Source organism: Terrapene carolina, unplaced genomic scaffold (assembly GCF_002925995.2).
Source record: "Terrapene carolina triunguis isolate 2854851 unplaced genomic scaffold, T_m_triunguis-2.0 Scaffold35098, whole genome shotgun sequence".
Lineage (NCBI taxonomy): Eukaryota > Metazoa > Chordata > Testudines > Emydidae > Terrapene > Terrapene triunguis.
This window is the reverse complement of record NW_020699449.1, coordinates 14908957-14924389: the sequence shown is the minus strand read 5'-3', so window position 1 is coordinate 14924389 and position 15433 is coordinate 14908957. Positions and strand designations below refer to the sequence as shown.

At 42.2% G+C, this 15433-nt stretch overlaps 1 protein-coding gene across 1 annotated transcript in view; it reads left to right on the top strand.

The window, feature by feature from the left end:
* The first annotated feature begins 320 nt into the window (after positions 1-320).
* LOC113405376 (maternal embryonic leucine zipper kinase-like) overlaps positions 321-15433 on the top strand; it is a 37380-nt gene continuing 22267 nt past the window's right edge. The window contains exons 1-9 of the mRNA XM_026646553.1: positions 321-400; positions 892-1008; positions 2275-2418; positions 3360-3428; positions 4572-4664; positions 7116-7214; positions 12155-12223; positions 13169-13267; positions 14385-14471. Of these exons, the coding sequence (XP_026502338.1) occupies positions 380-400; positions 892-1008; positions 2275-2418; positions 3360-3428; positions 4572-4664; positions 7116-7214; positions 12155-12223; positions 13169-13267; positions 14385-14471 (798 nt within the window). The 5' untranslated portion in view covers positions 321-379. The remainder of the gene's footprint in view (positions 401-891; positions 1009-2274; positions 2419-3359; positions 3429-4571; positions 4665-7115; positions 7215-12154; positions 12224-13168; positions 13268-14384; positions 14472-15433) is intronic.

Sequence of the window (15433 nt, the reverse complement as noted above, 5' to 3'; positions counted from 1 at the left end):
GATTTCACATGCTAAATTTGCTGAATAAAATTCTGAGGTTTTTTTTTATCCAGAAGAAATTCTCTTTAGTACTTTTAGCTGTAAAAAGCTTTCTGTAAACGGTAAGACTTGCTCCTGTAGTCAAGTATCAGGGGGTAGCCTGAAGAAGTGAGGTTTTTACCCACGAAAGCTTATGCCCAAATAAATCTGTTAGTCTTTAAGGTGCCACCAGACTCCTTGTTGTTTTTGCTCCTGTAGTGTGACTCTATAAAAAGATTATTGAGGAGAAAATTAATTTTCATCTTGGATTCTTACTGCCTCACTTCTAAATTCAGGTGGCTTTGCAAAGGTGAAGCTAGGTCGCCATCTCCTTACTGGTGAAAAAGTTGCAATCAAAATCATGGACAAATTGGCTTTGGGGGTAAGTCGAAGTAGCTTGCTGCTTGAGATTCCATTTTGTAATGGGAGACATCCTCCACTTTTTTACTCGTGAAACGTTGGTAATGTGTAGAATTGTTAGCCACCCTTCTGCTGGTTCTAGAAAGACACTTTAGAACTCGCAAGAACTTTATTAACCTCCAAAAACCACTTATTTTTGGTGACACTGATACTGATGGGACACTCCTTTCACAGTTTAAAATAATGTAAAGTTGCTCCAATTTAGGACCTAACAATTTCTTGACAACTTTTGCAGGGAAAAAGTCAAACTTTTCATTGTAACAATTGCATTAAACTTCTGTGTCCCTGACCTGTGTACCAAATTCGGAACTCTTATAGTTATACCAAACCTTATACTGGATTGACCTTAATTATATACACGTGAACATGTTGTCATTAGTTGCAGTAGGAGCACTGCACAGGATGTGGAAATAGCCATATTTAGCAACTGTATAACTGGCTTTCATCTCTTAGGGTGATTTACCTCGTGTTAAAACCGAAATTGATGCAATGAAGAACTTGAGTCACCAGCATATTTGCCGATTATACCATGTGATAGAGACATCCAAGAAGATATTCATGGTCTTGGAGGTTAGATTCACAGTGTCGATGCTTCTGGAATATCTAATGTTGTTAATTCAATCTTTGTGTGGGATGGCTAAAAGCTCACCTTTGAGCCCCCAGCAATCCCTCGGTACAGATGACCAAATAGGGCAGACATTGTAAAGAGACACCAGTTTAAAATAGGTTACTTTCAAAACTTGTCTTGTAGATTCTCTACAAAAGTCTCTCAATTTAAATCAATGTGTTTGGAAGGATTCAAATAGTCACTTGCCATGTGTGCAGCCTGAAATTGAGGCTCTGGCCTAGAGCAAGAGAGCCATGAAGTGAAATAAGAACCTAGCTGGCAATCTAAGATGACAGCATCCCTCCAGTCTAGCCAACATCCATACGCCTCCCCCTGACCCCACAAGAAATGCAGCTGCATAATCCTAATCCATTCTGACTTAATCTTTCAACTGGCTCACCTTTCTCCGTTGCTTCAGTTCAAACTTTGTCTTCACTTTCAAGGCCCTACTTAATGTGACCTCTGCATATATATCAGACCTCATATTATTGCACCTCTCCTGCCATTAATGCCAAACTCACTGTTCTATCAGCTTCTCACAAGAGTTTCTATTTTCATATTGCCCCCAGGCAGATAAAGTGCTCTCTACTGTGGTTCGTTCAATCACTAATCCTTCCCTCATTCAAGTTGCTCCTAAAAATTCACTCCAGCAATGCTCACAATAAGTGAGTCAATATTCACTCATACTTTATTCACTCATACGGAGGGAGGGATAGCTCAGTGGTTTGAGCATTGGCCTTGCTAAACCCAGGGTTGTGAGTTCAATCCTTGAGGGGGCCATTTAGGGAACTGGGGTAAAAATCTGTCGGGGGATTGGTCCTGCTTTGAGCAGGGGGTTGGACTAGATGACCTCCTGAGGTCCCTTCCAACCCTGACATTCTATGATTCTTTCACTCTTTAAAAATATGATCAAGAAGTACACATGCTTAGACCTAGTTATTGCATAACCAAATTCTGCCACCTTCCTACTGCATGTTATGCTGCTGTTATTACCAAAAATCTGTTTACCCTTTCAGACAGGGATCAGGTCTTCCTCTTTGTATCGCACCGAGCACAATAATATCCTGCTCCTGATTGGGGGACCTTGGGGCACTACTGCATTAGAACTAAAATGACAGTGTACTATACAAGGCTGGCCAAGGTGTCTTCTTTACAATGCCTTAAAGTGTAAGGTTACTTGGTATTTGAGACAAAAAATTGTGATCTACCATTTTCCTGTCTCATTGCAGTATTGTCCTGGAGGAGAGCTGTTTGATTATATAATCTCCAAGGATCGCCTTTCAGAAGAGGAAGCTCGTATATTTTTCCGTCAGATTGTTTCAGCAATTGCTTATGTGCACAGTCAGGGGTATGCCCACAGGGATCTCAAACCAGTAAGTTTGACTTGTTTCTGAAAATCTGACTGCTGCTTTTAGTACTTCTCCAGTATCCTTTCAAATGGGATGGAATCTCTTCTTTTTTTTTTTTTTTTTTTTTTTAGCTGCTAAACCTCTCCTCCAAAGTAAGCTACTGTATAAGGACTGAAGGTTTTTTTTTTCTTAATTCTTCTTCTGTGTCTTTAGCTTCCTCTTTTCAAGATATATTTTTTTCCTAGCCCAGTTCTACTCTATGGCACACCTATTTTGGCTGAGAGTTGTGTATGGCTCCCTCTGGAGCCTGTAAATGCTGTTTCAGAAGGGGTTCACCGAAGATCAACATCAGGAGGGAGAAAGCTTACTTACAATGAACAAGGGCACACTTAGTACTCAACTCCAGACTTCAAGCTAGCTCCAGTCAGTCTGTTCTTCCCTTTGCTCCATATTCCACTTCTAATAGCAAATCATACCTTTGCTGCCCCTCCATATCACTGTTTTCAACTGAGGCAGAACATGGCACTTGTGCTGCTGAGATCTCCTAATTGGTGACATTAAGAGGGTGTGGTGGGAAATATCCTGCTGTCCTCACCCTATGACTTATTAGGAAACCCACTTCTTCAACATGCACTCATTATAGGAACTTGTTTTGTATTTATGGACTGATTAGAACACTTTGAAGAGGGTGAAATCCCTAGGGGAGGAACTTCAGTACATGACAGCTTACTGGACAATGTATGAAATATTGGTCTCAAAAGATATCATCTGGGGAAGAGGCTAAGCATTGCTTGTAGCCATTAGAAGAGATGGGCCTATGGCCAAAAGGATGGTGGTAAGGACCGGGGGAGGATGGTGGACGGCACTGATTGATGGCTAGAAGATATGAGGGGAAAAACTAAACCCTCCTGTGGCTGGGTTATCCTGTAAAGTGCCCTCATTACCACCACTCTCCTTTTCTTCAGGAGAACTTGCTGATTGACGCGGAGCATAACTTGAAGCTGATAGACTTTGGTCTCTGTGCAAAGCCAAAGGTGAGTGTGCAAAAGTAAATTACACTAACTATGTAGTAGTGCATCCAAATACTTTAGCTATGAAAAGGGTGTTTAATAGCACTCAAGTCGCCAGCCAACACTTCAGTTACTTGAATTCCAACTACTCACTGTAAAAAGTATGGACGGGCAGTGGGTGGGATTCTACTTCCAGCTTGAATAACTGTGATCTTGAGTTGTGTTGTCTATTCTCTTCCACCCTTTGTTTTCTGTTCTTCAAGGCAGAGTCCAACTGTTAGTATTGCACTTAGCACACAGAGGCCCCAACAGATATCAGGACCTCAAAGTGCTGTTATAATACAAATAATTGACTGGATATGCCTTCTAGAACAAGATAAGGCTTTGGATGTTCCAAAGGTATTTATCTAGGGGGTTGTGGACCAGGAGACAATTGTGTGTACAGGTGGCATGCAGAGGTCTGACTTCCAAACCTTATCTCAAAACTTCTCAGATTTAAACCTATGGTGTTACTGTAGACTTCTGCATTTAGTAATCTAAACCTAGAGCAGGCTAGACTGAGATGGATGGTAACAGGAGGCAATCCCATGGGTAGAATTCAATGTAAAACCAAAGCAGAGGGTTTGCTGTTGCCCAGAACACTGGTTTAGCTGGCCAGCAAAATGTTCTAATTTATGAACTGACTAAAAGTACAGACGAGGGCAGATAACTGATTAGGTATTGGAATGTCATTTCAGTCCTGCTGTCCAGAACACATCCCTGTCAAAGAGAAACACTGCTTGCTTTAATGTGCCAACACTATCGGTATGGACTGGTTTCCCTCAGCTCTCACACCTTCTTTACAAGACACAGCAATCTGACACATTCTGTGTAGGTGTAACTGGCCCCATAAAGGAAACATTAATTTCACTCTCTAGATGGGGACATGAGCAGCTGAGAGAATCAGTGACCTGCCCATGGTAATGCAGGAACTACCAGAGCTGGAAACTGCACCTAGTTGATGGCTTAGCTAGAGGGTTTCTGCTTAGCACTGGTGTATATATGATCACACAAGACACACTACAGTGGAGAGTGAGGCCCATAGTCTTGTGCTGCAGTATAGTTGAAACTAAATATTTAAAGTTTCCAATTTAAGTCTAATGTGTCTGTTCAATTGTTCTGCTATAGGGTGGCCTGGATTACCAGCTGAACACATGTTGTGGGAGCCCAGCTTATGCAGCACCAGAGTTAATTCAGGGCAAAGCTTACATTGGCTCAGAGGTATTTAATGCAATGTCCTTCCCTGATATAGTGTCTTAAATATGCTTTGAACATCACATACATAAGTCTAGTTATGCTAGTGTTTAGCTTTAAACACTTCCTTGTGTAATTGCCCCTGCAAGTCTTCGCTGCAGGAGTCTTGCTTAGCCTGGACAGTGGTGGATTCATGCTAAAGTAGCACACAACACACCGTCTTTAGCACACTTCTCACTGTTCTTCTTGACTAGTTCTCCTTCGATGTCTCCTTGGTTGTGTCCTGCAGAACATCATCCTGAGCTCCCTCCAACGCTGAGTCTCTTCATGAGCTCATCCACTCCTGGAATTGCCTCTACACTAATAACTCCCAAGCTTTCCTCTTCCCTCTGTTCAGTCTCCTGCTATTGTCTCAGACTTCTCTTCTTGGAATTTGTGCTGCCAACTTAAACAGAACACATCAGCGCTACTCCTCTGAAGAGAATACCACAGTTTGTTCCATTTCTAAGGCCTACTGTTGTCTTTGCCTCTTTCCCTCACATTAAAGCTTCCCTTTTTTTCCCACCCCCACCCCAGTGCAGAAACAGAAGATCAAAGCTAGGCTAGATTGCTGTAACCTCCTTTCCTAACACCCATCTTGTACCTAGCCAATCTATCCCAAATGTCTTCAAACTTCCCGAATTACTGCTCTGACACATCAGCCTTATCCCAAAGTTTCTTCACTTTCGGTCCTCCTCTACATCAGTGTCAAACTCCTCCTTGCTCTCATGTCTCTTTGCACCAGTGTCTTGGCCTGCATTTTGCTAGTCACTCCTGCTTGCAGGACTTTGCTCTCCACCAGTTCAAAAGCCTTTCACATTTCCCTGTTTTCTGCTTAGCATTTCCTTTTGGGTCAGAGTGGGGAGTACTTGCTCTGGTGCTCTGTACCTAGACTTGGCAGGATTTGATTTAAATTGATAGAGGCCAGTAAACCTCTGTTTCGGCTGACACGGAAATCGACCGAAAAAATCCATCAGTAACAATAGTGGGCATGTTTCAGAGTAGCAGCCGTGTTAGTCTGTATCCACAAAAAGAACAGGAGTACTTGTGGCACCTTAGAGACTAACAAATTGTGCAGAGCCTCCCCACACGCACCTTGTGCCTGCAGGGATTGGGTGTCACTGGCCCCACGGCCATGTCACCGCTCCATTCCCTCCCATGATGGTGAGGCTGCAGGGTGCTCCCTACTTGGCCATGGGGCCCACTGGATTCCCTGCAGGTGCAAGATGTGGAGAAAGTTGTGGTCCTGGCAGGGCAAACACCCCCCCCCAGGCTAGAGTTACAAGGAGGACGAATTGCTGGGGAGGCCACATCACTGCTGAATGGCTCTCCTGCCTAGGACACATGAAAGTGAACCACATGAGCCTCTATTTAGGGCCAAACTTCCCCCGCCCCAAACCTAGGACAGAGCCATTCAGCAGCGAAGTGGCCTCCGTGACCAGGGGCTTATCGTCTTGCTGCTCCTCCTCCTCTCTGCTCTTCTGGCTGGTGGTCTCTGCACGTTGCATCTGCAGAGTTCCAGTGTCATGCGACACAGTCCTTCTGCAGCTCCATTGTCATGACCCCTCTCGCTCACCAGCCAGGAGTGCTGGGACCATCCCCAGGCAAGAGCTCTTCGGCAGCAGGGTGGCCTCCCCATGACTGCTGGCTCATCCTCTGCCTTGCAACCCTGCTAGGGTTGTGCTCCACTGGGCCAGGACTGCAGCCTCTTCTCCCCTCCACCTTGCTCCTGGGTGTCTTGTCCCTGCAGCTCTGCTGTCAATACTGCCCTAACCCCAAACCTATCCCCTCTGAATTTCCTGCAATTGTAATATACAAATTGAAATTGCATGCAAAAACAACCAAATTCTGCCAATCCTATTTACACCCTGCTTGTGCAGATATAGGGCAATTGGCACCTACTACAGCACTAAATTCACTTAGAAAATAGAAGTGGCTGGGCTGGCAGCAACTGCCATGACAAATAAGCAGCCTCCTGAGCTGCTCCTCATGATCAGAGTTAATATTAGCAGGTAGGAACAAGGTGTGTTGTTGCCTGGTCTCATCTGCAGCACTAAAACTTCCCATGTCAAGATTCTGTGCAGCAATTTCTCTCCCTGTAGAAATCAAACAAATCTGGCTGCACTTGAAGACTTGGGGAGAGGATGTGGCTTTAGCAGTGCTCTGACGAGTAGCAATTACTCCAAAGTTGAGTCCGGGAAAGGTCAACTTGCCACTTCTGAGTGTGCTCTTCTTTGGAGAACATCCTTTAGCTCCAATATCCTTTGACATATGAACATAAAGTTACTTCAGTGATGTGTGGCCCCTGTGTTGAGAATGGACAGAACATTGTTTCTCATTAGCAGCTGTACACATCCTGGGAAAGTATTGAGCTGCCAGATCTTTTAACTTCTACTCACTTTTACTTGACCCTTCATAATGTTGGTTTGTTTCTTTTAGGCAGATATATGGAGCATGGGGGTTCTCTTGTATGCTCTGCTGTGTGGCTTTCTCCCGTTTGATGATGAGAATGTCATGGCGCTCTACAGGAAGATAATGGTACGTAGTGCTTTAGGAAATCCAAACTATCAAGCATAAGTGAAGACTTTGCATAGCAAATAGGCAAGATGTCCTGTATCTTGGCCTATTGCTCTCTGGTGATTGAATGTATTGCTATTGTCACATGTTTAATAGCTTCTTGGTCTCTGCTTTTGTGCTGTTTACAGAATGTGCACTAACTGTTAAAGAAACTGATACATGAGTAAACTTTCTCAAATCCAAAATAGGTACATCAGTACATAAGTAGCTCTAAAATGCATGTAGTGAAATAATCTAGGCTGTTACAGTTCTGTTTCTTGCGTAATCTGAAATAAAGGATTAAAAAGACCTCCAATTTATTATCCCCCCTGGGAAGAGGAATAGGGCTAATGGTTCATTTATCAGGTTTGATAAGGGATCAGTGTGAAGCAAATGCAGATACAATAGGATTTAATATAAATTCTTCAGTTGAAGAGAACTCTTTAGAATACCCACAGAAACAAAACTAGGTTTAGCTTGTAATGACAGGGCAGAAATCAACTTTGGGTTGGGGAGGAACTTTGGATCAAGTGATTGTAGAAATCAAATCTACACTACAGAAGTAGTGAATCGCCAGTGAAGACTAGATTCTAAAACAAAAGGAGCAGCATTGCCTCAGAAGTAGAAAAGAGGAAACTTTGGAGGGTCAGGAGGGGCAAGGAAAGCTGTGTGCAAATACTGCAGATATGGAATGAAATGGTTTTCCAAAGAGTTACCACTGAAACTTTGAATCATAGGGTTAGAAGGGACTGCAAGGGATATCTAGTCTAACCCCCTGCCAAGATGCAGGATTTGTTGGATCTAAACCATCCAAGACAGATGGCTATCCAGCTTCCTTTGGAAAACCTCCAGTGAAGAAGCTTCTACAACCTCTCTAGGCCTCTGTTCCACTGTCCTCCTGTTCTTACAGTTAGGAAGTTTTTCTGGAGGCTTAATCTAAACCTGCTATGCTGTAGTTTGAACACACTGCCTCTTGTCCTGCCCTCCTATGGCAAAAGAGAACAACTTTCTCCACCTTTTTTTATGGCAGCCTTTCAAATATTTGAAGATCACTATCATTTCGTCCCCCCCCCCCCCCTTAATCTCCTCTTTTCCAAACTAAATATGCTCAGTTCCTTCGGCTTTTGTTCATATGGCTTGCTTTCCATACCTTTGATCATCTTTGTCGCTCGCCTCTGGATCCTTTCCAGTTTCTCTACATCCTTTCTCTACACTGGGGCCCAAAATTGGATACAGTATTCTCTGCTCAGAGCTGGTTAGGCCTCAGCTGGAAGTACTATCACCTCCCGTGACTTGCATGCTATGCTTCTGTTAATGCAACATAAAATTGCATTTGCTTTTTTGCAACAGGATGACCTTGCTAACTTGTGTTGAGTCTGTGATCCACCACAACTCCCAGATCCTTCTCAGCAGTGCTGCTGTCACACCAGTTATCCCCCATTCTGTATTTATGCGTTTGGTTTTGGATCTTGTCCCTCAAGGTTTTTTTTTTTTAAGAACTAACTTGTGTAGTGGGATCAGTAGTGATGAATTAGCAAGAGTGAAGGGATTGTCAAATGAGAGCAGTAGCCCAACCTGCTTTCTGTGATTTAATGCTGCCTGACGCACTGTTTCATTGCACTGACACGAAAGATGATGCAGCAAACAACTTCCCCTTGTCTCCACTCTACTCTTGTATATTTGTTCACTTCCACCCGCCCCTGACCCCTGTGATACCACAGGCTGGCTGGCTGTCATACTGATTGCAAGCAGCATTTAGGAAGAAGCATACTTAGCACCACCTGACTGGTGGGCTGCACTATTACTCCTCATCCTGTACTTGAACCACTCATGTACAAATGTGTATAAATCACCTTGACTAGCAGATATCGCTATAGGATCCTTTTTCCCCCTGCTCCTCCAAAAGCCAATATAGCAATTTCTTCTGAGCTGTAGCATAAGGATGTGGTACCAACCTATTGCTATTGCACTATTTCTCCTCAAAACAGAGAGGGGTGAGAGGGAAACCATGAACCAGCTAGACTAAATTTCTGTACCAAGTAAAGTGGAGCAAATAGGGCAAGTCAGGAAGTGCTGCTAGTATGTGGTCTCTCGCTACATGCTCCTGCTTAATTTATTAGTTAAACATGCTGCTTGGATGCAGGAATTTGGCTTGAAACATCCCAGAAGGTCCCTTTCTTTGGCACGGTGGGGGGTGGGGGGCATGGAAAGTCACGGGATCCATGACCAACACGGAACCCTAATATTAAACTGAGGAATTTTATTTGGGGGTGCTAATGCCAGCAATACTTGGTATGGGGGGATTGGTAGATAAATGTTCTTGCACCTAGAGGCTCTGGCAAACAACTTAATGTGTACTCTCCAACCTATTTAAAAACCAGTACTCACTTGCATACTTTCTGTTGAAGGTACGTGTTCTGGTATGGCCCAGAGTGTGTATAAATGCTTTAAAGCATTTGAATCAGAGTTTAGAAAACTTATAGATGGCTTGGCTATAACCCATACAAAGGGCTTAACACAAGAGTCTGAGATGAATCTTGCATAGTACTTTCATCGTTGTGCCATATGCTCTGGAGCTAGAGTTGACTGATCTGAATTCACAGAACATTGGCCACCCAAACTTGTCTAAATGCATTCAGATGAACATGCTTTAAGAACTTATGTTTGAGGACAAGAAACAAGATACAACCTTCCTAATTAAAAGATTATCTACCAACGTAGGCTTGTTTCTATCACTCTGAATTCCAGTTTCAATTTTTGATTTGCAAGTTGGAAAATTGATTCAAATGAGGACTTCTGTGCATTGTTGTGGAATTTAATTTCACACATTATAGATTTTGAAATTTACTGTAATCTCAGCTCAGAACTATTGTTCCGCGTCACAGTATAGTACAGTCTGCTGGTTGAATCTAATTAGGGTGTTGTATCGCTTGCATGCAGTATGTTTCTTTGCCTAGAATGCTCTACAGTTCCTCACTTGGGAATAACACTTGACTAAATGCTTCCTGCTTTGATTGAAAATCAAATAAAAAATTGACAGCTCCTCATTAAGAGGCAGACTTTCCTCTGATTATATTGTGCGTTTGTTGGCTATCTTTACAAAAATGCTTAACTGTCATTTCCAGCATGACTACTAATAAATTGAGTGAGTGTTAATCTTTTTTACTTCATCTATGTTCATATGCCAGAGCTGTATTTCAGAGCCAAACATCAATATATTACAGGGCTCCTTGGAATATGTAAAACTTCTTATATATGGGTTTCACCTTAGATTACTTCTAGTGTTGAATTGCTTTGTAACAGCAATCAGACAGTAATATTTCTAAACTCATTAGTCCTGACTAAAAACAAAAGCAACTAGAATTTAGACTTCTAATGTGAAACCACTGGGGTTAAAGAAATGTATCTATGTATATTACCCAGACTTGACTGTAATTGAAATAGTTGTCTGCAGAAATGAAACTCTCTCAATACTTAGTGCATTTAATTCCAGCTTGGTAGTTAAATCACATTTCACAATGATTCTTTACTGACTTCTTGTTGCTTTGTGGTTGGTGTAACAACCAACCCTACTGTAAAAGCACAGAATATGTTGGAGCCAGTTGAATTTTAATACTTTGTCTAGCAGTTGATTTAAAGCTTCATACTGTTTTTAAGTACAAATTACAGTAGCACCCCGAGCCTAATGAAAGACAAGTGCAAGTACTACACTTGAGAAGGAAAATCAAATGCCCAACTATCAAATGGGAATAACTGGCTAGATAGTGGTACTGCTCAGAAGGATCTGGGAGTATAGTGGATCAATAACTGAGTCAACCATATGAGGCAATTGCAAAAAAGGCTAATATCATTCTGGGGTGTATTAACAGGAATGTTGAATGCAAGGCATAGGAACAAATTCTCCTGCCCTATTAGACACTAGCAAGGCCTCAGCTGAGGTACTGTCCAATTCAGGGCACCACTCTTTTTAGGAAAGATGTTCAGCATATTGGATAGTCCAGAGGAGCGCAGCAAAAATAAGTCAGGTTTTCTAAACCTTATGAAGAAAGGCTAAACTCGGCATATTTAGTCTTGAGAAGAGACTGGGGGTGGACCTGATATATGAAGACTTGCACTAAGGGCTGTTATAATGATTGTGATCAATTGTTTTCAATGCCTACTGATGCTAGGACAAGTAGTAATGGGCTTAATCTGTAGCAAAGGAGATTTAAGTTAGATATTAGGAAGAACTTTCTAGCTCTTAGGGTAGTTAAGCTCTAGAACAGGCTTGCAAGGGAAGTTCTTAAAAACCTCCAATGATGAGGATTCAAAAACAGCTGGACAAACCCTTGCGAGGGATGGTCTAGGTTTACTTGGCCCAGACTTGGCGCAGGGGGCTTAATTTGATGATATCTCAAGGATGATATCTTTCTAGGCCTACATTTCTGATTCTATGGTTGGTGCCTCATTGTGCTAGGTGCTATAGAACCACAGTTCCTGTTCTAAGCGCTTGCACTCTTAAGACTGAATGTCACAACAAAGCAGAATGGATAAAGGCTGGGGAGGCAAATGTGTCAACGCTGATGGTTGAGTTACTCGTACCTAATTTGTTTATCTACAATCTCATTTAATTGTGTTCCTGCAATAGCAGTTCAAGTTCAGCCTTCTCTCTGCAGGACTAACCTAGCATGAATCTATCTTAACCTAAAATCTAGTCACATTTGTCTTCAGTGAAAGTAATAGGAATCATGACACCATTTTTGTCAAGTTAGTCTAAATATGCTGAAAATGCCAGTTCCTCTAGCTCCAAGTTCTATTATGGGTTTTCAGACTGAAGATAGATACCAGTAAGGCATCCAAGCAATTTAATGAAGTTATTGGCACTAGTTGGCCAAAGTTAACTCTAAAACCTCTTTGTTTTTTTTTGTTTTTTTTAAATACAGAGAGGAAAATATGAGGTTCCAAAATGGCTTTCTGCTAGCAGTATACTGCTTCTACACCAGATGCTGCAGGTAAAGCAATTGGCTCTATCCAGACTACACTTTACAGTACTGTTTTGCTACTCAAAATAGCATTGAAATATTGACCCCAAAAGCCTAAAATACAGTCTTTTAGTTCAGAAACTTTTCAAGAAAATATAACTGGTCCCTCTGCTGAATGGGCTGTGTTCATAGAACATCGCTCAAAGCACTTTCCATACCATGGTGCAGCTGTCATGTTGCTAACCTCAAAGTTGTCTTGCAGCATCTAACGGTTTGATGGATAACGTGATTTTAGTCAATAGGTCAATAACGTGCCATCGCTGGTAATTAGTAACAATGGTCAATGATGGGATAATAAAAGTTACTACGGAGAACTTTTTCCGGAGGGTCTGTCTGGAGAATCTTGCCCGCATGCTCGGGGTTAAGCTGATCACCATATTTGGGGTCGGGAAGGAATTTTCCTCCAGGGTAGATTGGCAGAGGCCCTGGAGGTTTTTCGCCTTTCTCTGCAGCATGGGGCAGGGGTCGCTTGCTGGAGGATTCTCTGTGACTTGAAGTCTTTAAATCACGATTTGGGGACTTCAACATCTGAGTCAAGGGAGAGAATTATTCCAGGAGTGGGTGGGTCAGCTTTTGTGGCCTGCATCATGCGGGAGGTCAGACTAGATGATCATAATGGTCCCTTCTGACCTTAAAGTCTATGAGTCTGAGTCTATTCATGAGATTGTAACCTTGCTGTATAAACTTACTGCCCAAGTGTGCTTTTATAGCAAGCTAGATTTATAAAACACAAGTTAGCTGGGCTACTGTTAACCATGGTGACAGTGTCAATCATCCCTTCAGCTCCTGTTAATGCAGGTTTCCTTAACTGGCCTTTGTGGCCTGACTTACCTTTTTGGGGAAAGAAATTGAATTTAAAATATCTTGCCAATTTCTACTTGAACATTGACTGACTAGATTCTCACTGCCCATTAGGTGGATCCAAAGAAGCGAATTACAGTTAAACATCTCTTGAATCATCCATGGCTCATGCAGGATTACTCCTATGCTGTTCAGTGGCAAAGCAAATACCCAGTGAGTACACTAACTAGAGGATGACTATACCACATAGTGACTGGAGCATAACTTCTTGGATAGTATATGGTGACAATTCAAAGACTTCTAAGGGGCAGACATAAAGATGACTAGTTACTTAGTTCAGCAAGTAGCTGACATTGAATTCTTCAAGGGTCTCTTCCTGTCAGAATGCATATCCGAGATGACTCAATGTAAATTTCTTAATCCCTATGAAGGGGAAAGACTTCAGTATACTAGCTGCAGAATTTGCAATCTAGTTAATTTAAAAAAAAAAAAAAAGACCTGGTGGGTATTTTCACATCTAACTGGCGAGTTAGACTCTGAGCACTCGTGATGCAAATGGATAGTTGTATGCAGTAAGGTGTAGATTTTTGAAAATCGGGCACCTAGGTGCTGAAGAACAGTTCAGACCTAGGGTATGGAGCGACTTGCATAGTGCCGTTATGCAATTTTGTTTATTTCCTGTAGTCTCCTGTTTGGGATAAAACCTCACTTAAGACTTTATTGAAAACTCTCTATATCCCCTTCACCAAACACTGCACTAGCCAGAGAAGTTAAGCCAGCACAAAAATGAAAATCTAGCAAAGATTAGGTGCTAAACAGGAGGGAAAATATTCAGGTATGTACAGCCAGTACCCACATTTGGCCACTGGGTGTCATTGTTTCTCTATGCAAAGAGCTTCTTTACTGTACATGCAACATCAGTTCTAACTCATAACTGCAAAGTTGTACAGCTGTATGCATTTTAATAGCTTTGTTTGTTCCTTTTTAATTAGGGGAGGAATCAAAGTGCACTGCTTTATCGCCAACAAAATCGCATCTCTTTAGCAGTGTCGGTTATTTACCAAGGGTCATGGTGAATTTTCTATCATTGGCAACTTTTAAAATCAAGCATTGGATGCTTTTCTAAAAGATCTGCTCTAGGAATTATTTTGGGGAAGTTCTCTGGCCTGTTAGCCAGGATGTCAGGCCAGATGATCACAATAGTCCTGTCTGCAGATGTTGGGCTGTCAAGCCAAGAGCCATCTGGCTTCATGGGAACATCCCATTCAAATGCTGATCTAAAAGATTTCACAAAGTCTGAAGCTTTCACATTACCAACTTGTTCTTGCAGCTTGGGCATCTTGATGATGACTGCATAATAGAACTTTCAGTGTTCCATAAATGCAGCAGGCAAAGTATGACTAAGTTAATTTCAGAGGTAAGTAACCTGCAACTAGAATAAGTTTTAAACTTTAACCTATTAACGGACTCAATACTCATTGGTTCAAGTATGAAACTTAAAGCTGTCCATTGCAGTCTGATCCATGGATTGAGTATTGGTTACTTAAGAATTCCCAATTCTGAGGTTTGGCAGGTTCTTGTCCCAAGATCAAGCCGATTATTAAAATTACTGTTGAGTTGGGAACCCTGATGTGCATGGTTGTGAAACACACTCTTTAGGAACGCTTCTGTATTTGTAATTTATTAATACATTTAGCAAAGTCACAAACACTCTAACCCAGCTAGGTAGATAGAGATAATACAGAATGTACATCTGATCATCCCTTGCAGAACAACCTGAAATGTTAGCCATTTTCTTCCTCCTCACCAGTGGCCATGCTCCTGGCACCTCCCAAGGGCCGGTGTGTCTCTCTCTTCTCTCCCTCCTCAGCACACAGGCTAGGATACAACTTTTATGTTATGTTACGCTCATGCCACTGTGCCTAATGCATATTCAGTAGGGGTTTCTCCCCTCTTCTTTATTTTTCCTCACCATACTAATATTGGGGTGCCCTTTCCTATAGGTTAGTATATTAATGATCCCAATTTATTATCTTATGTCAATTTGTTGCAATGGCACTCTTGTGGTGTGCAGATGTTTCTATCCTAAAATATCCTAATGCTGGTGTTTAGCTCATACTCCTGTAGTTGCCTGGTGCTATGTACAAACTTCCCCCTTAAATGCTCTAGTCCCAGCTCCCCAAAACTTGGGGGTGAGCATTGAGCCATCAGGATACAGACCTGTAGGTTCCTTGAGTTACTGCTAAATAAAATAAATGCCAAAGCAGTGGCTCTCACTTTTGTACTGGTGACCCCTTTCACATACCAAGCCTCTGAGTGTGACACACACACACACACACACACACACACACACACACACACACACACACACACACACAC